The sequence below is a fragment of the Thamnophis elegans genome, chromosome 4 (genome assembly GCF_009769535.1).
Source record: "Thamnophis elegans isolate rThaEle1 chromosome 4, rThaEle1.pri, whole genome shotgun sequence".
NCBI classification, from domain to species: Eukaryota; Metazoa; Chordata; class Lepidosauria; order Squamata; family Colubridae; genus Thamnophis; species Thamnophis elegans.
The window spans coordinates 79,406,180-79,433,129 of NC_045544.1; the positions used below are offsets into that span (position 1 = coordinate 79,406,180).

The window sequence follows — 26,950 nt, forward strand, 5'->3', positions numbered from 1 at the left end:
GAAGTAATTTGCAGCATAGTAAATCATAAACAACAATTTATAAATTACACTTTGGTTTATCACATCAATCCCTTGGGGTAATTTTCTTGGATTAATCTGGCAGACTGGAACAATAAGAGCATGGTTTAAGATTTTTCTTCAGGGCTTTTCAAAGTACTGTCCTCTTCCTTCTTTTCGCCAGGTTAAATGACTCCAATTCTTCCAGTCACCCAGTTTAAACTTCTCTTGCCTGATCATTCTTGTGTACTTCTGAATCATTCCAACTTCCCAGAAAAAAAAAACATGGTGTAAAGAAAAGCAGGCAGGAAGGAAAAGGTCACTGACCACTGTGATTATAAAGAGCAGCTTATACATGGCTTCCTATCAAAAGCACTTTGGAGAGTGCATGTTTGCAACTCCTTAAAACAGCTGAGCACAGTTGCCTGTAAATAGTTCTGTGCATGCGCAGAACATTAAAAAAGGACAAAAAAAAACATGCTGGCAATGGCAGTGGCGACCAGGAAACTGGTTCAGAGGCGTGGCCAGCCTGGGTCGCTGTCGGTTCTGCGATCCGAGACAAAATACCACTACCGGTCCGCCAGAACTGGTGCGAACCGGTAGCAACCCACCTCTGGCTTGCATTTCTGCCCGGAGTGCACATTTTTGCCTTTAATTAAGGCATTGCAAGTCATATGTATATGTGATAGATTTATTAGAATTCTCTGTAGGATTATGAGAGGAAAAAATATAACTGAAAACTTCAAAAGCCAATAATTAGCAACAGCTGGACTGAATAAACTGGATTAATAGTCTGAGTCAAGTTTACTACAAATGTTAAAACTTCTTTATATCATAAATTTTCCAGAAGGTTCTGAAGAAACATACCTTAGTGTTAAACTGAATGTTTGTTAAAGTGTTTGAAAAAGTTGCATAATAACAATACAGTAATTCAGAAGCATTTGTAATCATGTTGTCATCCTTTACTAGCACACACTAATCAAAACAACAACTCTCTTGATCAAAAGAGTCTAGATTTAAAGGGACTAGAAGGATATGCCAAGATACTGGCTGAGTTAATAAAGCACAGTAAGGTAATAAACTATGGTTTATAAATGAGAATATTTGATTTACTACAGCATTCTCTCAGGTTGTGTTTATATAGAATGCATGCCCATGATTAAACATGGTTTAGCTAAACCAATGTTGAGGTTAGAATGACACACTAACCAACAAACTATTTACTTTGAAGAATTTATTTATTATATATTATAACTATATGACTAATCTTTTCTTATTAATTTGGTTCTGCACAAGACTAATATAATCCAGATGATCATTTATTCATGATCAGACAAGAGGCAGAGATTCTCAGGCTGATCTCTCACAATTCTCTCTAATAGGTTAGAATTATTTCTCTATGAAGCTTCTAGGCAAAAATGAAACCCAAAAAGTGCCCAGCAGGCATCTTTTAGAATCAAAACGCTATAGCTTCAAATTGCACAAAGGACAAGCTGACTATTGCATTCACTAGGTTTTAAGTATGAAAAATGAGTTTACTGTTCTTCCAATACCAAAAAAATTCAACGTAATGATAGCAATGTTTTAAATTTAAAGGAGAATTGAAATGTGTGACTTACTATTCAATATAAAATTAATATTTCTGAGAACAGGAATTAAATAAAATGTTCAAAATTCTATAATATTTTTAAAATAAGCTAAAAGCAAAGCTGAAATAAAGTCTCCATACAGAGTAATAGTTCCCCCAAGAATGAATACAAAAATACAGTGGTTAGTAGAAAAATATGCTGATTCCAAGTGGTTTTTTTTCCTTTGGTCATATTGTGAATATTTGCAAGTTGGAAAAGACCGCATTCCAGGAACCATCTCTTTCAGCAATGGCACAATATCTATGAGATATTCCTACTCAGCGGTGGGATTCACTTACCTTCCCTACCAGTTTGCAAATGTGAGTGTGTGCCTCTTGCGCATGCACAGTGTTCGCACATGATGTCAGGGGTAGATGGGCAAAGCCTCCCGCAGCCTCCACTACCGGTTCACCCGAACCAGAGAGAATCAGCTGAATACCACCTCTGTTCAGACTGCTGGGCAGTAATGCTGCATTTTGATTCCATCCCATTATTAGATTGATAGATTCTGCACTCAACTGCCAGTGTGGCCCTTGCACAGCTTAAAGGTTCCATGTCCTTCCACGTATAGTCCCAGCTTAGTACTTGAAGCCTTTGGAAGCTTTGTTGCCAATGTGCTTTCTCTGAATTCTTCCGCCCATCTTTATTAGACTTCATTTTCTTTTGAGCTCAAGAGGGAAACTGCTTAACACTCAGTGGATGAAGTTAACTTCCTAGAGGTCTGCCCGTTTTCTTGCATCTTTTGAACAAGGTCAGTGAAGAAAGAATTTTGGCTTGAGTTTTATTTGAGAAAAAGATAAGGAAAGTTGGTTCATTTAGACAAAAACTCTTTGCCCTCTTATTCTACCAAGAGCCTGTTGTGCTGCTCTTTAAAGATAGCAGTAATAATTACATGATTAATTTCCTATCTTCCAGTATATGAAGGATCATCTCATCTTAAACATTACAAGAAGAAAAGAACTATTTTAAATAGATTTTATTTAAAACAAATATTTGTTTATTTCTTTTCAATATTCTAATTTTGAAATAACTCAGTTGGTCAAATATAGAAGAAATCAGCATGAAATACAAATTATTTGCTACATACCCATTATCCTACTCCATATAGGGGTAAGCCACATTTTGCCAAGAGCAAAAAGCAAGTAATAGAAAATAAACAAAATTAAAGACATGAGATCAGAGAAAGAAAAGGGAATATAACTAAAACTAATTTACATCATTCATTCATCATCATCTTCATATCTCCTTGTCTTTGCTAACAAGCTTCCAGCACATACATATCATATATGTGTGTGTTTTGTTAAGATACAACCTGTTGTGCCTTAAAATGGCTTCTACTGTACTGCCATAAATGTACAGTACAATTGCCATGGTAACAGCTTCACAGTACTCCATTAGGGAGCTCCCTTTGGTAAGGGGGAAAATCCAACATTAGAAATTGCATTTGCTCCAGAAATTTTTTCCCGATAAGTAAATACCGGGGCAACGCTGAGTTATCAGCTAGTATAAAATAAAAACATGCACAGGTAGCCCTTGGCATATAACTGGTCACAAAATTCAGTGTCACTCATGCTGAACAGAAGGAATAGGTTTAGCAGAGGAACACCAGTTTACAGTAACTGCCAGTAGGCTTCCAGTCCAATTGAATGTCCTTGTTTTTACCTATAAAGGGACTGCTTATTTTCTAAAAGAAAAAAACAGAAAAACCAAGAACCTAAAAAGGGAGGTGTTCAAAAGAATATCTTAGTTATTCAGGCATACTTGATACTCTAATAGAAAAGAGTATTTGTAGTTCATGGCTGAACTATAGAACTGATACTCTGATACACCAGTATCTACTAAAATCGATTATTCCAGACACTGTTATTTTATTATACCTTTTGATTGCAGTACCCTCATGGCCTGAGCTTCCAAGAAATATTTTTGGGAAGAAATAGGTGCTGTTCTGCAGAAAAAGCAATGTGAACCAGGCATTTTTCCTAGCTATGTGGTGGAAGATCTGAAAAGTGGTTTATTCTCAAGATTGCTTAAAGTTTCATTTTTATGTGGCTTTTTTGCGAAATGGTGCCACTGCATTGCAGCAGGTGTCAAGAAAGTGCATTCTGTCAGATGACAGGAAATATTTTCCTGATGTGAGAGGCTTTAGTATTGTCTTCTCACCCAACATCAATACAAAAGAATAAAACAGTCCTTGAACATTTTTATGCCATTCTAGCAGAAACTCTTTATTCCGGAGAGAAGCATTGTTCCAAAGGGAATTTTTTTCAGAGCTGCATAATAGCACTTATATGTTGCTTCTTAATGCATTATAAAAGTTTACAGAATTAGTATATTACCCCCAACAATCTGAATTCTCATTTTACTGACCTCAGAAGGATGGTAGGCTGAGCCAACCTTGAGCCAGTCAGGATCAAACTCCTGGCTGTGGACAGAGTTAGCTTGCAGTAGTGCATTCTAACCAGTATGCCCACCAAGGCTCTTATGTTCAGGACCAGATACAAATGAAGGGGGCTCAAAGTGTTCCTTTCTTTCTCTATCAGTCCTTCATTTTTCTCCCTCAGTCCCTTTCCTCAGATGGCTACTGAGTAAAAAACAAGATGGGTCAAGGAGCAGGTCTGAGAACTGTTCATTTGAGAACACTAAGGTAGATGCCTAGAGGTGAATTTGAAAAATTTAGGTTTAGATATAAGATATAATTCTTTGGAAGGGATACACACTTTAAGACGTTTGGCCTCTTCTATTCTAAACTACCACTTTGCAAGAATTACAAAAAGTCTTATTTATAAACAACAGGAATAAAAATGGAGAATGCAGCGGATAGTAATCCAGACCCTGATCAGGATGAGCCTGCTGCTCAAGCGGAAAACCAGCCTCCTCCACCAGAGATTATAGAGCCTACTCCTGAACCCCCTGAGGACGAGCCTGTCTCAAAACAGAAAGATGCAGAGTTAGCCGACCGTTCTCATTTGAAACCCCCTGTTCGTACAAGCGGAGAAACTGCAACCCGTAGAGCATCTAAATTTCGCCGAAGTAACAGCGGAGTTCAGTCACTGCAGGAAACTCTGAAAGAAAAACAGGTTTGTAATCATGATGCACACAGTAATAACTTTTAAACTCTCCAAAATTAGGCTTGATTTCTGCCTCTTGATCCAACTATTTGACGCTCTTTGTTCTCAGTTAATATTTTTCTGCATTACATATTACTGTATAATTTGAGGCAGTCATGTGGGTAAAAGTACAAATCTCATAAATTGTTGCCATGACAATAACCCTAATAACCTGAGGAGCACAGTTAGGATAATATGTAAGGTGACCAGACGTCCCGATTTTGGCGGGACAGTCACGATTTATAACAATTTGTCCCGTGTCCCAGGGCGTTTTTAAAAAGTCCCGATTTTCTGGCTTCATGTTGAAAGCCCAGTGGATTTGCTTAAGAAATCCTAACCGGGGCAAGACAAAAGACACTCTGTCTAACCTCTATCTATGTCTCAGTACTTTCATTGAAGATAAAATGTTAAAGCAAGAAAACGGACCCCTCCCCCGCCCATTTTACTTACTTTTATAAGAAAAGATGACCCAGTACCATTGAGCTCCAGGAAATAGTTTGGCTAGAGAAGTAGCGAGAGTTCCTTCCTGGATTTCCCGGAGGGGAGGGGCACGGAGGTTGGAGGTTGGCTCGTGTGGAGAAAATGGTGAAATATTTTTCTTTGATAAATATTTCCCTGGGACCATTTTCACCATTTTAATTTGCTCAGTTCTTTGTATTAACATCTACATCATTCTGGATTGACTTGGAGTGCCTGCCTGCTGGTAAGTGAGCTGGGTTTTTTCTTTTATTTTTTAATGTATTTTAAAATAATATTTTATTTATTGTGCATAGGATTTTTTAAAATAGTTTTATTCTGTGTGGATTCTTTTTTTAAATTGTCTTAGACTATTTAAAAAAATATTCTATCCAAAATAAATTGAAGTGAAACCATTTTTAAAAATTCTATGCACAATACTTTGAAATATATTGTGCATAGAATTTTTTAAAATAGTTTTACTTCAATTTATTCTGTGTGGAATAATTTGAAATGTTTTGCTTCAATTTATTCTGTGTGGATTCTTTTTTTAAATTGTCTTAGACTATTTAAAAAAAGATTCTATCCAAAATACAAAATACCAGCTGCAGTTATTCACTTAAGAACTGTGGCAAGAAAGGTGGTATAGTGACCAAAGTTACAATGGCATTGAAAAAAGTGACTGATGACAATTTTTCACACTTAGTGACCATTTTCACACTTAGCGACCATTGCAGCATCCTCATGGCCACGCGATCAAAATTTTGATGTTTGGCAACAGATTCATATTTATGATGGCTTCAGTGTCATGGGGTCATGTAATTGCCTTTTGTGACCTTTTGACAAAGTCAAATGAGGAAACCAGATTCACTTATGTTACTAACTTATAAGCGGCAGTTATTCACTTAAGAACTGTGGCAAGAAAGGTGGTATAGTGACCACAGTTACAATGGCATTGAAAAAAGTGACTGATGACCATTTTTCACACTTAGCTACCATTTTCACACTTAGCGACCGTTGCAGCATCCTCATGGTCACATGATCAAAATTTTGATGTTTGGCAACAGTTACAATTTATATATGAAAATTTTTGTTGCTCCGTATAAAATTTTTAATAAAGCCCCCCCCCCTCCCCCCCCCGGTCAAAGGTGTCCCTCTTTACCAATCTGAAAATCTGGTCACCTTAATAATATGTTGTTCAGATCCTTTGATTTGATTAACATCAAACGTGGAACTGGCCAAAATATCTAGAATATAATTAAGAAGGGCAAAGCATATATTCCTGGATCCACAAGGATTATTATATAGTGGTCCATTAGATATTTGCAAAAAGAACAGAATAGAGAGTTGTGATTCATGAATGAATTTAGGAGGGCATTGTATTTTGTCAAATTGATAATTCCAAGGACTGAGCAGGGAAGATGTTGCAATGTAGTGGCAACTGTGCATCACATTTCTATTTACATTTTCCAAAGTACTGGAAAGCAAATATCAGTTAAAATAGTTGGGGATTTTATACCAGGGTTCTTGACAGAAACCTTTACTATCTGGGACAACTGTCCCAACTGATTCTGATGGAAACTGTACAGCAGCAGCCATGGAGGGTGGCAGGGGGATTGGAATATAACAGAATGAGAAAGCATGTTCTACCATTGCAATGCAAACTCCACCTTTTTTCTATATGTCATGCTATCTCACACACTTCTAAAAGGGTCAGGCCTACAGCACAACACTCATTTTGATAAAAGAACTATGTTCTGGGGCACCAATGTCTCTGCACCACTTCTTGGAACCAAGCCATTGATTGTTTTTTTTTTAATGGCCAGGATTTTTTTTCTCAGAAGAACTGATGGATTATTTTTGTTACTCATACGTTGAAAGATCACATTATGATTTACAGTGTGGTACTTTTGAAAATAAATAACTTTTCATTGTAATTCATTTGTTGTTTTGCATTCTTTTTTCCTCTCTTTTTAAAAGTTTGTTCACCACTGATTTGTTGTTGTTTTTAGAGAAAACATGTTCATTTGAGGTTTAATCTAAAAAGAATTATTTTGAAGTCAATGTTTGATGTATGCAAAATATTTTGATTGACTAAATGCAAAAATAAATAAGGCTCACTGTCTCGCCATTTTTATTAGTTCCATAATGAATTATTGTAATAATTCAAGAATGAGGCTCGCTCCTTCCTTCCTTCCTTCCTTCCTTCCTTCCTTCCTTCCTTCCTTCCTTCCTTTAATCTACTTTCTTTCTTTCTTTCAAAACTGGTACATTAGCTGAATAAATTCAAAAACATATCAGGATCAGTTGTAACTCTAACCATGTATTGAGTTGATTTTTTTTGTTTCAGATCAACATTTTGCATATATACATTTTCATTTCTAAGACTTGAAATAATATGTATGCATTTCTATGTTTTTGTTATTGTGTAAGTATTTAAAGAATTCCTACCTCAAGGAACTGTTAGAAAACAACAGAAGAGGGAACCCAGAAGCACCCCGGCGATAAATGGCTGGGGAAATAGTAAATTGGAAATAATGGGAATATAATGTAAAATGAATTATGTCTCTTGGCGGGAATGTTAAAGGGGGAATTCGGACAACACTCTGTTCACAAAAGAATTTTTATTATGTAACAAAAATAAATAAAAAACTTTAAAATAAAAAAACAACAGAAGAGAAATAATAAAGAAAAGCAAGAGAAACCGATATAGAGATAAATTGGTTGAACATTGCTCATTATTTAGTTTCATATAGTTTAATATATTTGAAATAGAATATGAGTAGCACAGAAACAATGAACAGTAAACATACAACTGTTGCATATTTTTTTCCTCATTTTTTCCAACTAGGCACGATACAAAGAAGCAAGAGAAGGCAGAAAAATGAAAGTTAATGCTGCATATAAATATATCTTTGAAATTTTATCTGACCAACTTGGATTAGACATTGGAACAGTAGAAGAATTAATCCTGGATGGCCCAACAGTGAGTTTACTTTACGTTTGTTTTACAAGTAACATTTTTAATTATTAAGTATTTAAGTATTCATTATGCTTTTCACCCTCTAATAGATAACTAATATCATCACAATACAATCTATGCTGAGATTTTCAGCATCAAAATCACCAAAATATGAGTTATGATTAAATTCAATGTGTAAATCCAGATAAGCATCTGAATAACCTTACATATGAACAACATGCATATTGATTTCTATTCTAATGAAATGTGCATTCTGTTATGACCCTTATATACACATAGATTTATGCACACATAGTCACACAGTATGGAATGAACGGCAGAGAGATTCAGATAATCAGACCAAAGAGTCACAATATAAAGAATACAAATACTTTCTGAAATGCCTTCTACGTAACAATAAATAAATTCAGGAATCCATCCTTATTCTGATTTGGCCAGTCTACTATAGGAATATATATAATAAATTAATTAAACATAAATTAAATAAATTATACACTCTTCTTTGATCATCATGTGCAATTTTATACTATCCATCACAGGTATTCAGTATTCCAAGGTTTCAGTTCTAGTTTTTTCCTGTCCAAATAATGACTTTTTAATTTAATTTGGGGAAATAAAAGGCAGATAGGATTTATTAATGTAGCTGTCCTCAGGAGTTTTGGAATTCCTGGTCTTTGCCAGGTAGGTCCCTCTCTCTATTTTCTTCCTAATCAAGCTAGAAGGGAATCTTACACATAACAACATAATGACAACTGAAAACACCTTAAAGGCATTGTGTAAAGTACCCTAACAATGCCTGCTTCATAATAAGTGACCCAATATTGTAATACAGTGATTTATTAACAGCTTCATTAGGCATTCTTCATTAGGTATTTCTTATTCGCAGCCATCTTTTTTGCCTTTTTTATCTGCTTTTGAACTTTGCCCATGTTTCTGTCCTCCCTTCAGCCTGTCATAAATCATGTTATCTAATAGCTTCATTCATTTCAACCCAGCTACTGTAATCTGAGATCCGGCTTCACCACTGCTCTGCATGGAATGTCAACACAGAGAGTTGTCATCTTGTTTTACTTTAATATTTGTCAACTATTACTTCCTTAGGGAATTTTTAAAGAAATAAATAAACTGGTGATTTGGCAAAATGATGAAGTTATATCATATCTTTCCTTTTGTTTAACAGTTACAAGCATTTGATATGTTTTTTGCCAAAGACGGAAACAGAACACTGAAGTTTATCTATCAAGAGGGTGAAGCTCCTGGCATAGGTAAATGTTCAAAATGATTTTATCTACGTCAGAGAAAAGTAAATTGTTTGGGTTTGAAGTATTAATAACATGCATACAAAAAAGAGCCAATCGTGTAGAATAATAAAGAATTTATACAAATTGGATTTTATCACTGTTGTATTTTCTGCTGCCCGATATGCTACATAGCATGGAACAATCTAATGCTAATAATAATGTTGTGTTTTCTAAATAATGGCTTGGAAACTCATGTTCAATATTAATTTTAGAGGTGACATGGAGGAATTTAAATATAACCTGAATTATATGAGGTATAGCATTAGTATGTTTTCCATGAATTAATTTTTCAAAGTTTTATATTCTATATTTTAGAAAATACATGTGTTGTTATTGCTCAGTAATATCAAGTAGGAACAGTCAATTGTTTTGTAGTACATGATAGGTCAGCATAGGACAAATTTAAATTATAGATTGAGGGTAAATTGGACAAGCCAAGGACCTGTACATTTTGATTGATAGACAAGTTGGTGTTGACTTTTAGCTGAGATTTTTGTCCAAAAGAAACTGTCTCCAACCTCATCCCTCAGTTCTTCGAAGGGTGCATGCACTGCTGCTGTACCTCTGTATTTCTTTTGCATAAACTAGTGTATTTATTACATAGCAGTGACTTGATGAAAAGATAGCTAGGAGAAGTTTGACACACTAATCAAAGGAAGTGCCAAAGTAATTCCAAACAGCAGGTAAACTTACTGTAGCTTAACAACATCAGTAATAACAATAACAACATATTCAACTGCCTGACTCTCAATAACTCTGGGCAACTCACAACAATTGAGGAAATTATAATAAAATCAATTTTAAAAAGATAAAATGATGTTTGTTCTTTTTTTTTCATTTTCAGAGTGTGGGAGAGCAATTCCAGGTATTCTGAAAGGAACTAAAATGATGAAATTGTATGTGCACGAATCTCATGACAAATTCAAAGGACAGTGCTTATTTTTTGTACGTGCTAGAAATGACGTCCCTGTGAATATTAAGACAATGAATGAGGTATTTTTTATCATCTTTCTCATTATTGCCTCTCCTCAAAAAAGATCATCAAATTTAAGGACAATAATAGAAATAAGGCCCATAAATTATAAAGAGTCTTAATTCTTGTTGCGTGCATAGTTATTTGGTTTGAACCACATAAGCACCACTTTTTTGTACTTGGGCTTAATGTCAGATGTAAACATTCAAGCCACATAGATTGCATTATGACATTGCAACACACACTTCCGCATTTGAACCCCCAACACATACTATAGGTACCAGTGGTTGGATGTAATGTTACAGTGTCTGGGTTTACAAAGTACAAAAAGCCATAATGTGATTTGTTGCCTTATTGTTAGTAGCATATATGAACAGAACAACTATAAGATTCTTCATAATTTAGGCAGTATGAAATACAAGGAAAAAAATTCTTCTCATTGCAACATAAAACATTTTTTAAAGTGAGAGTTATTATATTTATTTTGAAATGTCAACTATTATTACATAATAGCTTTTTGATTCTTTCCACATCTAATAATCATAGTATTTTAATCTTCCCTGTTTAGGACATATATTATTCATCATTGGATGGAAGTGAAGGTCTTTTGATTGCCATCAAAAATTGCTTGGTAACAGTTTTTCTGCCTGCCATTCTTGCCACAAGCAATTGGGGTGCTTTAAATCAGACCAAGCAAGGAGAACTTGAGAAACAAAATTTCATTGAAACCTTGAACAGATATTTGGCATTTTTGGATGGTAAGATCAAATAGATCAAACAAATAGACAAATAAGCTGAGCCTTCCATTTTGCTTTTTTAAATAATTGCTAACTTGATGTACTGTCTAATATCTGGTTGGGACATATTATATCCTGATTCTTATTCTTATCCTGGCTAGCCAAAAGAACTGCTGATACGGATAGAAAAGAAAAGCTGGAAGACTTGATTGGCTAATCAATAGCATACTTTTTCTGTCCCTCTTAAAATACAGGCATTTTTCTGGGAATCCAGTAAAAATCATTAAAACATTGTCTGATCATATTAAATGTATTCCCCCAAGTAGAGTTGGGAAGAACACAATACTGTAAAGTTTACACATTATAGTTCTCCTGCTTCAAATATGAAAAGCTGTTTGTTTTATAGTATATGAAAGTATATGAAAAGTCATCATAAGACTGACTAAAATTAAAAACTGGAATGAGCTAGTATCATATGATCAAAAGAAAGCAGTGGATTTAAGTGATAATATAATTATGCTGTGAAATAGACTAACAACAAACTAACAATGATACAATGAAATATATATATATATATATATATATGTATGTATGTATGTATGTATGTATGTATGTATGTATGTATGAATTGAATACTTTAGAGCTTTTGTTTTAAAATGGATAAGGATAACAATGAATTTATGTATACTTGATAGAGGATTGGTGATATAATGTATAACTCTAAGTATATATATTATAAAGATATCTTGTTGATAAATAATTTTAATAAGGAAGTAATTAAAAATTTGTGTATATATATGAAGTGACTATTTAGAATACCTTGTTGAAAAATGAAGGAATAACATCTTTGTTTGAATGTATGATGTACAAGGACAATAATGAACCTAAGCATACTCGATAGTTGATAGGTGGGATTATACATAATTGAAAACAGTGATATATAAATATAAATGGTTGGTAATTTTTTTTCATATCTGGATATATGATTATATAAAGGTATATTGTTATTAAACAGACAATCAAGAATGTAAGGGAATTAGGTTTATTGGGAAAAATATATTAATTGTAATTGAATATACACTGTACAAGGAAAGTGAGGTATCTAGTTATATTAGATGAAAAATCTGTGATTGTAAATGTAATTGAGAATATGGATGCAAAACACTTGTAACTAAACGACATGCTGTATGTAATAGATGAGAACTTTTTAATGTTGTTTTTTTATGTTTTAAAATAAAAACACATTGCAAAATAAAAAAAAGAAAGCAGTGGATTGTCAGAGCATTTTAGTTCAGGGGAAGATTACAAGTGAGGATAATTTCCACAAATCAAAAAGTGCACTTGATTGTGTGCATTTAACCAAGTGACTGGTCTTCAAGGCCATTCCTAAAGATTGCAGAGAGGTAATCTAAAGAAATTCACATTTGTGTTATATGTACTTTCATTGTCAAGTCTACAGAAATCATTTATCCCTGTATATCACATTCCTATGACAATTTGTTTAATAAGAGAAATGCATTGTTAAAACTTCCCCAGTGAGTTCCTCTTCTGGATTTTCCCTGACAACAGTATGTTTATTCATTTTCTTAGATTTTAAGCAAAGCTATTGTACTTATATCATAATATATTAAGTACTTAATGTGTTAAGTAGTTATATATGTGTATTGAATTAGAGCGCTTTATGCTTTCTCCCTTTTGCTCTTTTGCTTCTCCTCCCATTAATTTAAAAAGTTTATCCCTTTACTTCTTGAGGCTGTCTCTTACTAGACTCACCATTTCCCTTTTCTCTTTTTCCTAGCCATACATCAGGTTAAGCCCTTCCTTTCCTTTCACCCTGAGCATGTGTGTGTGTGTGTAGTGTTGTTGTGTCTGAGACTTGCATACCCAGCTCCATAAATTTTGTACTTTCTTGACTCCTGCTTTTGAGACAACCTCCCCCACTCCCTTAGAGATCTCCAGTTTTGATTTTCTTACTGACTTCACAACGCCTGTAAAGAAGTCACTTTATCTCTTCTGTGATCTGTAACACTACCTCTCAGGCTACTCTGAGGATCCCATTTCTTCTGCTTCTGGAATCTTCCACTTACAATCCTGTGAAACCAGAATCTTAGCACCCAAATTAGCTTCATAGATTCTGGCAAGCTGTGGTCTATATATACTTGTATCTTTGAGGTAGGATTCTTTTTTTCAATCTTTTCATTCATAATGTTTGCCAGATGCAGCACCACCTGAGAATGTGCAAAAACTTGAAAAAAAGGACATCTTACATGTTGTTCCCTAGAATACAAACTGTTGTAATGAAACATCCCAGGAAACAAATGCTAGAATCTGAAAATGTTCTTTTTCATTATACATACTGTAGGTGCTAGAGTGAGCATCCAGGGAACTGTTCAACTGAAAAAAATAGATAGCATTGACTTTTCCAAATTCCAGTCTTTTGAGGAAGTGACAGCAGCAGCTGCCAATCCAGATATTATACATCAATTGGAGGATGCACTTATGATATGGTACAAGCAAATTGAGCAAGTAAGCATCTTCTGGTACCCTAGACAAGCAGAGGAGTATGAATAAGAAGCATAGTTTTTTAAAAAAGAACAAGGAAGAAGGCATTTCTGTGGCATATTTTTCAGCATAGAACTGTTCACTGTGGTGGCCAAACACATTATAAAATACAGGGACACCTTGATACTTCGAAGCTGGTGAAAACTGGCTTGTGTCAACATTCCAAACATGTTTTTTAAAGCAAAATCTTTTCTAGATTAGCCAAGCATTTGCTTGTGCTGTGATTTTACCCTGAAGGTTTAGGAAGGTGGCTTCCTTTTAATGAAGATAATGAGTTATTGTTTCAGATCAAAACAGGTTGGTACCTCATTTGCTCTTGGAATTGCTGTAAAAGCCAATAGCCTAAATGATGTGCAACTATATTTCAGCAAGTTAAATATTATTTCAGCAGATAGTTAAGTATTAATTGAAGATGTCAGCCTAAGATAGGGATTTCAAGGAGCTAATTTTGGATATCTTAAAAGAGTAGCAAACTATTAGCTCTGATGAAGGTAAGGGTCATGATGATGATGAAGGTGGTGGTGAACAGAAGCACTTGTGAGATTTCTAAAAACACTTTTGTGCTCTGCAGCTTATGTTGCAAGATGAAGACAATGGTTTCTGTGCTGGAGGCACAGGGATCAGAGTGATGCAAACAGCATAACAATGCAAGCCTCACCCTTTGCCTAAATGCATCTTGGAATGCAGCTTGGAACATGGTACTGCATGCCAGCCTTAATTTTTTCTGAGGAAAGCAGGCATGGCCTGCAGATGCCATTGCAACAAAATGTCATGTGACAGTCTTGAATGTGACATAGCAACACAGACATGATACTTATCTTATACAAATTTAACATTGGCAGGTTTTGATTGAGAGTGAACAGATGAGAAAGGAAGCTGATGACTCAGGTCCACTTACCGAATTAGAGCACTGGAAGCGTATGTCTGCCAAATTTAATTTTATTATTGAGCAGATTAAAGGACAACCTTGCAAAGCTGTCATAAATGTTCTCAATGTTTCACGTTCCAAAATTATAAAGGTAATTCTTAGTTGTTGGGTTTTTTAAAAAAAACAATGAGGTTTTAATGAGTATATACAGTCTATTTCAATATGTCCCCATTCCCTTTTTAAAATAATATAATCTCAATGAAAATGTGTGGTAAGAGGCAATAACTAAGCAGCCCTGGATGAGCTCAACAAGTTAAACAGGTTGGGCCTGCCTTGAACTTGGATGGGAGCCTACTACAAAATCACACTAGGCTAACTTGGGAAGTAAAAAAATATCAATTAAAATATATTCATATTTCTGCCAGGAAAATTGCATGCAATCATCAAGAGTTAAGCTTGACTCTGTACCTCTTTAACTTCATAAACATGTTATCACATGTTTGAAGCATTATACTTTTTCCATTTAGTAAATATAAACTTGTATATCTGCCTGGTGTGGCTCTAATTGCTAACATGTATTAGTATTGTGACACTCTCATAAGCATGCATTTCAAAAGAAGTATTTGTTTTAATTTAATCAGTTAAAATGATTACATCAGTCCAATGATATTACACATAAATTATGATGTTGATCAGGGGCATCAAAATCATGTCATCATGGCGGTGTCACGTGATGTATTGGGACTTTCCTCCCCTTTGCTAAACCATGCGTGGCCAGCATGTGACAAATCCAGCCCATGGCCCGAGAGTTTGACAGCCCTGAACTATATGTAAGGGTCAAGGGGTGAGATGGGGATCTGATTCTCACATCAAAGTTGTTTTGTAAATAAAGGACAGAGGGCAGTACTTTCAAGGCCAAGTAAAGAAACTTTGGGAGAAAGTGATCCACAATTTAAAGCTGGCCTCTAAGATACATAGAGCGCAAGACAGGGTGGCTATTGGTTGGATAGCTTCCAATTCTCCACAATAAATCTAGTTATCTAACATGTCTGCTTGGAAATATGGAGTGGGTAGAGTTGAATGGCTTAGTATTTGGCACAAAACCCTGGTTCTTAAAAAATTGGGCTTAAATTCATTGCCTTGTGGTCTCTGTGTGTGGGCGAGCACTTAGATGTAATGCATCTATTTCTCTAAGTGCCAGAATTGCATTTGACAGCAATATGATTTGGTTGACTGTTTGATATTACTACCATTATATGGGACAATTGGTTTCTTCTAATTTAACATTCAGAAAATTGGAGCTAGCTTGTGGCAACTTTACTCAGATATGAGTATTGACATTTTTTGTAAATCCCAAGTCCAACTTTTGATGACTGAATTAGAACAGTTTTTAGAGCCTAGAGCAGGGGTGTCAAACTTGCGGCATCACAGCGGTGTCATGTGATATATTAGTACTTTTCCCACCTTCGCTAAACTGGGGGGGGGGCAGGGCCAGCATATAACGCATTTGGCCCATGGGCTGCAAGTTTGTCCCTCTGGGTTTGAAGAGACAGCCAATGGGTTACTACTGCTCTCAGCAGACAACATTGTAAGCAGATGCCCTTCCATTTTTTTATTCCATTTCCACAATCTTGAATTAGTTGCATAGCATTGCATGAATGCATTGTTATACTGTACTATTTCCCCAGTATGAAAGTATTCCCTTTCAGTCTACATAAGTGCATTAGTATAGTGAGGCAATGTCCTAATGTATTGTGCTGCCTCAGCATTCAGAACAATTTGAAAGTCAGCATGACTACTCTGTCATGGCACCATTCTAATGCCTCACCTCTGATATACATGGTTGTGACCCTGATGGCCTTCAGGAAAAATACTAAAATTCTTCCCAAGGTACTAGTGTAGCATATGGATAGAACTGACATGGGGTAGCTGATGGATGATGTCAGTTTTATGGGGCCTCAACCTTGTTTGTTGTTTTAAAAGTTTTCATTTGGTAGATTGGGAGCCATATAAATTTATTTAATAAGTAAACAATATAGTTTTGCTGCATATGAAGTATAATCCCTAGTCTCACAGTGAGTACAATCACTGGTGGTAAAATGAAACAATTTTCTTTAAATAATTTATGTAGTTACCAAGAATTTGAATCTGTAGGCTTTTAAGTATATTTATTTATGTATTCATATATTTATTTATTTATCTGTTCCAAGTATAGCTAGAATGTAATTACATTTCTACTACATATTGTGCACATTTAGTTCAGTGTTTTAAAAGTTCAATATTTTGTTTTTACTATAGCTGTGGCGAGAACTGGATGCCAGAATAACAGATACAGCAAATGAATCCAAGGATAATGTTAGATATCTATATACACTTGAAAAAGTTTGTCAGCCACTCTACAATTACGATTTAGTGAGTAACATTTGAAGAAATCTGCAGTAATATTTAGTTTTGTGTATATTATGTAGTTACATTTTCTATTACAGTACATGCAGTAAAATAAATGGCTTTGAAATGTATACCAAAAGCAGAAGATTCTACATCTAACTATATTCTAGATGTTATTATGTCATAAAATATCTGAGTTTTAGGGTCAATTATTATTACTGACTTACATCTTTTTGTTGATGAGGTAGATTTAAATTAATTGTCAAGAGTGGGCTGTAGATAGGAATCTAAAATAAGGAAGAAACAATCAATAATCTAAAGTATAATCCAGACTGAAAGGAGAACTTGGAATGAATTCATATGAAATACAATAGAAGACACGATAGAAAATAGTGTATAATTTACTTGTAATAAGTTGTGCTTTATTATTTTTATGAGTCTATTGTAAATTGCCTTAATCATTCTCGGACTAGAAGAGTGATTCCAAAATGAAGAATTACTTTTTAAAATACTGTTTTTTGAGTGTAAAGAAAATGGGGGAAGGAACTGCATCCAGAAATTTGCCTTTTAACTTCAACGAAGAAATTATTCACCCTGGTACTTCTCATTTTAGTCATTAGGAATTTAGACTTGTTCTGAAAACAGTCATCGCACTCTTGCACCCATTGTCATTCCTTTCTGGTAGCTTAAAGTATGCCATCTTTCACTCTGAATTCTACAAAATATTTCTCTTAGGTTTCCATGGCCCACGGAATACAGAATTTGATTAATGCTATAAGAATGATTCATAGTGTTTCCAGATATTACAATACTTCTGAAAAAATGACATCTCTTTTTATCAAAGTAAGTGCTTTTAACCAGTGGACTGGAGAGCATTCTTAACATATGTTGGGCAAGCCTCAGTGTTGATTATAGTTTTCTGATGTATACAGCATATTTCAATGTTTTACATCTGCTGGCAAGTATATCATTAAACAACAATATGTATTGTAAGAACTGATATACATATTCACTCTAAATGGCCAAAGGGCCATATGAAATCTCAATAGGGCACCCTCTGAGGTTTCCCAAGTATTAGCAGACATTATTTTCCTTGGCTTCAAGTAGACTCCCTCTCTGTTTTTTTTTTTCAAATTTAATTTAAAATTACATTTCAAAACATTTAATTTTTAAAAGGTGTCATGTTTGAAACCAAGTCTCTAGCTGCGTAGCCACAACCACAGTGAACAAAATAAGCTTTCTTGGAAAATTAAAATAGCCAGGGCTATCCAGTCATCTCTTTGGAAGGGAGCACAAAGGAAATGAGAGGGCAGGGAGGTAAACCAGGGAGAGTTTTCTGGGTGTTAGAGGAATGTTAGGTGGCATTCTAGGAGATCAATATAATCAGTAGCCCCAAACGGTTGGAGATCCCTAATTTCATATGTGTGCACACAGAGTATATTTAATTGTGGAAAAATTAAATGCAAGAGATGGTGTCACACTGCAGAACATGCATCTTTGTTTATTGTGCCATCAAAGGTGGACTGTAGTTCAGATGTAATTCAGATGTAACCTAAGCCTAAGTCTATTAGTATGACTTTTAAAGATTTCAAGCACCCTCTTGTCTTTAGGATTTATATAATAAAATGATTTTTAAAGATGCGATTTTACTGTAAATTATCCAGTTTTTGTGATAATGTCAGGCATAACGCAATGGTTTAAGAACAGTCTGAGACTAGTCTGATGCAAGCTTGTTTTCATTATAGTATCTTGAAAGAAAAGGGGGGAAAGGCAGAAAAAAGTTTACAAACCAAGGCACTTGTAGGAATAGTTTCTTTTAAATTTTGAATGCCCCCCCCCCCCAGTACTGGTAATTAGATTCCTTTAGTTTGTCATTAGCAATTGCTGTGAAACTTTGGGCATTTTTTTTTACTGTTAATGGGAGAGCACATCTAAATAACTAGCTATATACAAGGTTCTGGAAACCTGAAAAATGCTGAACTTTGATGTTAAAAACTATGTATTTTTTTCCTTTTTAAAAATACAATAGGTTACAAATCAGATGGTCACAGCATGTAAAGCATATATTACTGATGGAGGGTTTAGCCGTGTATGGGAACAGGGTACTCCAACAGTAATTCAGAAAATTAAGGTAAGTTTGTAATGCTGTATATATTTTCTGTGTTATTTTTTTCTGTTCCCTTCTGAATCCCTATAATGGGATTAGCATGATGTATTACCACTATAAAACAAGATTTTGGTTTTCATGTTACCTAACTTATTATCATGAACTCTCATTAGTACTATTAGCAAAATTCATACAAAGCCATAATTTACCTGATTGTTTATTAAAAACTATACCAATGTGGAGTTTTCTGCTTAATTGGGCCTCTGGAGATTTACTCCACCATTGTACTGCATAGTCTTTATGCTTGGAAATTAAAAGAAATCAATTTTGAATTATTAGAAAATAGTAAGCATCTTGTCAATATTTTTTCCTTAATTAGCAAGAAATTATTAGCAATCAGTATAGGAACCTTATTATGTAGGCTAAGAAAAAATTCCCTTCAAAAGCTTCTGCTTGCTCCTATGATCTAAAACAGATTTAGATTTCTTCATATTTCACTTGACAGCATTAAACCATATAAAATATTAATTATGAAGATACGAACCTAAAATAAAGTTCTAATTGGAAAAGTTCTTTGTAAAAGATCTATAAATGGTGGGCTTTTTCCTACAGTAAATTATATGTATGCATTAAATTTATTGAATTTATATCCACTCTAATCATAAGGCTTATGCCTCTAGCTAATCTTACTAATTACACTCTGATAGTAATTGCTACATAATGTGTTTTTTTAAAAACATTTTAGGACTGTATTTTTTTGTTTAAAGAATATCAGAAAAGTTTTCATAAAACAAGAAAACAAATTTTGGAAACTTCAGGGGAGAAGACATTTGAAGTATCTGAGATGTACATTTTTGGCAAATTCGAAGCTTTCTGTAAAAGACTAGAAAAAGTAAGTCCTCTTTAGAAAGCCTCAGTCTTTTGCCTAACTTGTTCCTCATTGTCATTGTGGTTTAGGACATAACATTTCAGGTTGATATAAAAATTCATGACTGAAAATGTTTGCTTTTTGAATATGGAAGTTCTTTGGTATGCTTCAGCAGAAAACCATATAATAGCATCCTGGTTTATTTCAACCAAGGACTCAGTGAAACAACTGACAGTAATACAGACACATATAGAGATAGACAACAACTACAGTAGATTTGGTTTGGGCCTACTTTGTGATTCAGGATATAGTTCAGTTGAACTCAACCTGAAATAAAGTATTTCATAGTTGTAATTCAGTAATCCAATGTGTGAATAAATGGCTCAGAGTGGAAATGGAAGGATTTCAGGAAAAGAATGAGAAAGTCTTAATAAGGTTTGATTTAAAAAATGAAACCTGGTAGGAAGAAAGAAAAGGAATTAATAAGACCAAAAAGAAATAATTGGCTCCATCACTTCCACTATCAAAGAAAAGCTTTTCGCACCTAACTTTTTACTGAAGAAACTATTAGGCAGACAATGAAGCAAAATGTGACACTGAATAAACTTTATTAAATCCTAGCTTACTTCTGGACACTTGATAAAGTCTCTATTGTCTCAAGGAGCACAGAATATATTTGAAGTGTTTTGTTCTTAAAATGTGACTAAATTCAATGACTGTTGGGTACCAAGCAAACCTCAGCCTGTAATGAGCTGTCCAGAGTTGCTTAGATGAAATGGATGACCATACAAATCAGATTAAGAATAAATATAAGGATAACTTTGAAAATATAAAATATGTTTTATCTTTTATGTTTGTCTTAAGATAAAATATGTCAATAGTTGTCAATCATATATTACTTAAATCAATTTACCCCTATACTTCGTAACTGCTATAATTGAAAAATAAAATTGAGGATTTTTTTCCTGGAAAAAATATTTTAAAATATAAAGTCATCTTAGGAGTACAGTTTTTATAGTACAGTAATGGGTGAATTTTTTGTCTGATGTTTGATAGTTTTGTGCAAGACTTTTCATTTAAGAAAAATATAATATTAAAAGAAATCATAATTAATACTTGAAAAAACCAACCTTTTTGATTTTAGATAACAGAGATGATTACGATTGTTCAGACTTTTTCTGCACTGAGTATGTCTACCATTGAAGGAATTGATATTATGGCAATTAAATTCAAAAATATCTACCAAAGTGTTCAAAAGAAAAAATATGATATCCTTGACCCACGGAAAACAGAATTTGATGTAGACTTTGCAGATTTCATGACAAAAATTGAAAATTTAGAGGTAGGTCACATAAGTATCTCAATTCAATTCAAATATGAAAAATTTATTAATTCAGATTAGGACAGGCCGTGAAGTTGTGGTTTCCTTGGTTAGCCTGAGGAGCTGTACTTGAACTCCCAGATTTGGCAAGCTGTTTATATGGCTTTTCAATAAGGCTTAAAGTGTTTTGCTAAGTGAATACATTTATTTTATTTTACTTTATATATGTATATGGCTATCCATTTTATACCCATAACTGGGCAGCTCACAATTAGCAATATGGTTCCTCAGATATCTTAGACCCATGCCATAAATGCCATTAATAGTAATAAGCAATTCATTAAAACTGACCCAGGAAACCAATCAGCAACCAATGCAGTTTGTGCAACAAAGATGTTACATGTGCCTCCAAAGCTGTTTATATCATGGCATTCTGAACCAATTGTAACTTTTATATAGTCTTCTATGATAGCTCCATATCTAGGATAGAGATATAGAGTTGAGTACCATTGGCATATCGATGATAGTTCAGGCCATGGTGACAGATGTTTTCACCCAGCATAGATGTTAAAAAGGAACAGAGTACAAAGTCCTGCAGTACCCCATAGAGGAGCAGTGATAGGCTGGACCTCTCACTGTCTATCAACACCAACTGAGACTGGCCTTGGAGAAAAAAAACTGAACCAATGCACGTCTGTGTCACCTAGTCCAAATCCCCCAGTTGACCCAAAAGGATACCATGGTTGATGCTATCAAAAACCATTGAGAGGTCAAGGATTACTTCCATTCTACTCTTGACAGAGATTGATAGGTGCAGCTAATGCTGTTTCTATCCCATAACTAGCCTGAAACCTGACAAACTGCTCCAGATAATCTGTTTCATCTAGGAACTTCTGGAGCTGCAACAATCACTTTTTCCACCACCTTCCCTAAAAGGAAGGTGAGTAGCTGGACAGATGTTTCTATGTAGGTAGGATTTGATGAAGGTTTCTTAAGGTGGGGTGGCATAGCCTAGAAATGGAAATTCTTGCCACCTCTATTTCCCTCAAGTTGTTCTTTCCTCAAACAATGACTTTATGTGAAAAATATTATATTCTTATTCTGTGGCTGTCTTCCTCTCTAGGAAGGAATGTTGATTTCTGAATTACTAATGTTCAGTTTTGTTTTCTGTTAGGTCCAAATACAGACATTTATGGGTGCTTGTTTCGTAAAAATCTTATCTTCACAGCATGCTCTCCAGCTGCTTCAGAGGTACAGCAAATATTTTAAATTAGCATTTCACTTGAGTAAAGAGTTAAGTTTATGTTCATTTGAAAGATTAAAGGCAAGTACCATCTCTTTTCACAGTTAATCTAGAAAAGGCAGTCCCATATTATCTTGTCCCCCCTTTTTTGCAGGTGTGTAGCACAATATCTCTTCAGCTAGAGCAAGTTAGCTAATTATTTAACAAATTATATGTACTGTATATACTCGAGTATAAGCCTAGTTTTTCAGCCCACTTTTTGGGCTGAAAAAAGCCGCCTCGGCTTATACTCGAGTCAGTGAAAAATTTGCCCGAAATGGAGGAGAAAAAGGGGCGGGGCCATGCCTCTGGGTGACACTCGTGAATGGCCCAGTGCCCCTGTGAGTTTCCCCTCCCTCTGTGTCAGTTTGCCGCGCAGCGCGCACCGCACCATCCCCCCTCCTCACGTTCTAATGTAATGCAGGGCTGTCTTACGATTCCCCTTCCTCCCCCTCCTGCCGCTCTGCAACGATGTCCCACCTCCTCCTTGTTATGGCAAGCAGCCACATAGCGATGTCCCACCTCCTCTGGTACAGTGATCCAATGATAGGAATCACTGTGCCGTGTGTCATAGGAGGCGGGACATCGCTCCCGCCGCTGCACGGGACATCATCATCACAGCGGGACATCAGCATCATGAGGTGAGTGAAGTATTTCATTGAATACACCGCTAGTTTACTGTTTTTCTTTGAAATAAATATTCAAAAACATTATTGGTATCTATTTTTATTTTTGAAATTTACCGGTAGCTGCTGCATTTCCCACCCTAGGCTTATACTCGAGTCAATAACTTTTCCAGTTTTTTGTGGTAAAATTAGGTGCCTCGGCTTATATTCGGGTCGGCCTATACTCGAGTATATACGGTAGTAGGAAAAAACCTAATCCAATAACAAAACTTGTTTTTTGATCAGGTATTCTTTGGTCTTTAATGTTCTTCAGCTTCTTTTTTTTTATTTCTTCTTTCTGTTTTCCTGAACCACTAATGCTTTTTGAACTTCCACCACAACTACTATATATATTATATATATTTTGAAGAATACATAATAAAAGCTGCCAGATATTAGCTGCAAAAATTGAAATAGTTACACAAAATTCTAAGTCTTTTTCTTTAAAAGTTGTCTGGATGCTTGTAGTTCCTATCTGATAGTACTCCATAATTATGATTAGCATAGCTGACAAACTGTCAGCTTCCTTTGAAAAGAACAATCTTTATTAAATGCCCTTTATGTAACTATTATAAAAGTGGATGCTGTAATAATTGTCTTTATCAATATAATGGGATAGGACCTTTGTGGATTTTACTACAACAAATTAATTCAGTAGATCTTCTGGAAGCAAAGTTTTTACTGTTGTTATAGCCTACTTTGCATCATTTAAAATTAAAAAAAACCTTTTATTTCAGTCTGATTATATTAACAGTATTATATTCCATACCTTTATGTATTTGAATATGAACTCTGTAGGTTTCAGAAATTGAACATGCCATGTCTTCAGAATGAAATTTCATATACAATTGGGCGTATTCTTCAGCACTATGTTGCCGAACTTGAATCAATTAAGAAGGTATTTAGAGTTTAGAGTTTAGAGAGTTTAGAGTAATTTATTTATATGCCGCCCTTTTCCCTGGGGGGACTCAGGGCGGCTTACAACTCGAAGGGGGGGAAAACAAACAATTAACACATAAGACAGTACATCATTAAAAGCACAACATTCATACTATTCGGGTGGGTTACAGTCTTTAACCCCAGGCCTGACGGGATAGCCAGATTTTAAGGGCTGTGCGGAAGGTCTGGAGGGTGGTAAGGGTACGAATCTCCACGGGGAGATTGTTCCATAGGGTCGGAGCTGCCACCGAGAAGGCTCTCCTCTGCGTAGTTGCCAGTTGACATTGACCGGCAGATGGGACTCGGAGGAGGCCTAATCTATGGGATCTAATTGGTCGGGTGGAGGTAATTGGCAGTCCCCATTTAGTATATGTTTCTGCTCATTTGAACAGGTTTACTTATTGGAAGAATCAGTTTTAAGTGATAATTTTATGGCACATACTTTAACTTCACACAGACAAATTTTAATAAGTCATGTGGGGCTGTTATATATATATGTTTTTTTCTTTGATATGTTTTATACAAGGTACATCTCATGGAAGATAAGAAGTAATTCAATATTAATATACATAAATAATAAAGACAAACTATTAAATATGAACAGTCTGTACAATCAAATGGTAGACTTTCTTTTAAAATTGTAAACTACATTGCACGTATCTTTTTAAAAGGCGCTATACAGTAGTCCTCACTTAACAATGGTGTTTGAGATTGGCATTTCTGTTGCTGAGCAACACCGTCATAAAGTCCGTCAGATAATTGCATCACTTAGGAAAAAGAAAAAAAACTGAAATTTCCAGTTGCCATCCTTAAGTGAATCACCATGGGTCATTAAACAAGAATGTCACATGGTTGCTGTTTTTGATCACCAATGGATTTCCCCATTGCCTTTGTTTGTCGGAAGCTGGCAAAGAAAATTGCAATCACGTGACCTTGGGAATGCTGAGATGATTGAAAGCACAAAGATCAATTATAACTACCACTCATTCAGCACTATTGTAAGTTTGAACAGCCACTGAACGAGTGTTCATTAAACAAGGACCGCCTATAGATGCTTTAGCTATTTGTGCAGTTATTCAAAGACAAAAATAATTAAAAGGATAATAACCATCTAATTTGCTTTCATAGACTTCACTTCTAGTAATGAGATCTGAAATTATGAATGCAATAGAACAGGCAGAGAAGCACTGAAGTGTCTATAATGTACTTCATTGTGTATATTATATAGATGTTAATTTCACATTGTCTACTTTGGAAATGCCAACTGGGTTGATTAGCGTTAAGATTATTAATTTTTTTTAAAAAACGCTGGAAAGGAGAACAAATGTGATATCCTTTCAAAGCTATTCATAATGCAGAAAGAGGGAGTTGAGGTGACTTTCCATTCTCATAGTTATTAGCAAGTAAATTAGTTCTAATATATAATGTTTCACTTGCAAGCTTGCCTTCCTCTCCTTTTTAGTCCCTTACTAAAAATTATACTTGATTAGTCTGGAATAGCTAAAATGGTCTAATCCAACCTCTTCCAACTTGGTGCTGTCCATTGCAGTTAGAAATTCTTGCAAATCTTTTTGCAAATATACTTGGAAATATTCTGTCTGTAGTACATCAAACTGTAGAGGTTTGGTCTTGGACATTACATTCCTTCCTATGCAGATGCTTCTAGAGTGACTTGTAACTCAAGTATTAATGGCATTCTCATTTGACACTTGATTTTGTTCTATCATAGCTTTATCAGATACAAAAGGATAATCCTCCCCTGGCTCGAAACATGCCACCAGTAGCAGGAAAGATACTGTGGGTGAGACAACTATTCAGGCGTATAAGTGAACCAATCAACTATTTTTATGTAAGTTTGTCATCACCCACCTATTGGTAAACAACAAGGCTGACACATGATTTTCAAAATATATTTCATAGTCCAGTGAGAATACTGCTTGTTATTATCTTGTTTCTTCTATCCTCTTCACAGTTTTTCCATATTGGTGCTGTTGGCTATGAATTTGGGTAAAATGATTTAGAATAACCTGTAGAGGGCAGTGTTTAATTGCTTTGAAAGCAATATCCCCGCTATCTAGTTTACACTAAAGTTTCCATAGAACAATATTAACCATGGTCTTTAAATTGTAGCAGCTAGAAAACGCCAATAAAATGATTTGGGTGTGTGGTTTTGTTTTCCTTATGTCTGCAGAGATTCACTTTTGTCAGGCATCTAGATTTGATGTTTAGGACAATGCTAGACGCTGTGTGATTAATGGTGGTAGTTGTTTTTGTCAAAATTATTTCTCATTAACAATTGATTGCATGTGAAAATAAACATTTCAGATCGGAAGCACCGCTATTTTCATATAGATTTGGATTATTATTTTTTCTTATATTGGGGTAATAAATTGCACTGATTATGCAACAGAATATTGCAAAATATCTTTACCCCTTAATACGGACTTCTTTTCAGACTTTCAGCTTGCTAGGTAGTCACATCTTCTTTGGCAGATACAATAAAGAAGTTCCAGTAAGCCAGCTTGTTTTAAAGTTTTACTTCCCTAATCTATTGAAAATGCTTATGTTTCTCACTGTTATGTATTTATTTGAATTTAACATGTGATGCTATCCATAGAAGAAATGGTGTGAACTACCGGCATATATACAATATTAAAAGGGTTTTTCAAATGCAAACATTGGAAGATTACAGGTAAAATTGAGAGATAAGTATTCTGAATGTACTGTTTAGTAAAAACAGAAGTATTTTATTCACCTACATTTTAAAG

The 26,950-nt window shown here is 34.8% G+C and overlaps 1 protein-coding gene across 1 annotated transcript in view; it reads left to right on the forward strand.

Annotated features, from left to right (window-relative positions):
- The first annotated feature begins 10,045 nt into the window (after positions 1-10,045).
- The window catches only part of DNAH8 (dynein axonemal heavy chain 8), a 148,333-nt gene continuing 131,428 nt past the window's right edge, over positions 10,046-26,950 (forward strand). The window contains 12 exon segments of the mRNA XM_032217125.1: positions 10,046-10,465; positions 11,014-11,203; positions 13,545-13,708; positions 14,587-14,763; positions 16,911-17,024; positions 17,736-17,843; positions 19,030-19,131; positions 19,853-19,999; positions 21,120-21,317; positions 22,471-22,547; positions 24,042-24,141; positions 25,912-26,031. Coding sequence (XP_032073016.1) covers positions 10,286-10,465; positions 11,014-11,203; positions 13,545-13,708; positions 14,587-14,763; positions 16,911-17,024; positions 17,736-17,843; positions 19,030-19,131; positions 19,853-19,999; positions 21,120-21,317; positions 22,471-22,547; positions 24,042-24,141; positions 25,912-26,031 — 1,677 coding nt within the window. The 5' untranslated portion in view covers positions 10,046-10,285.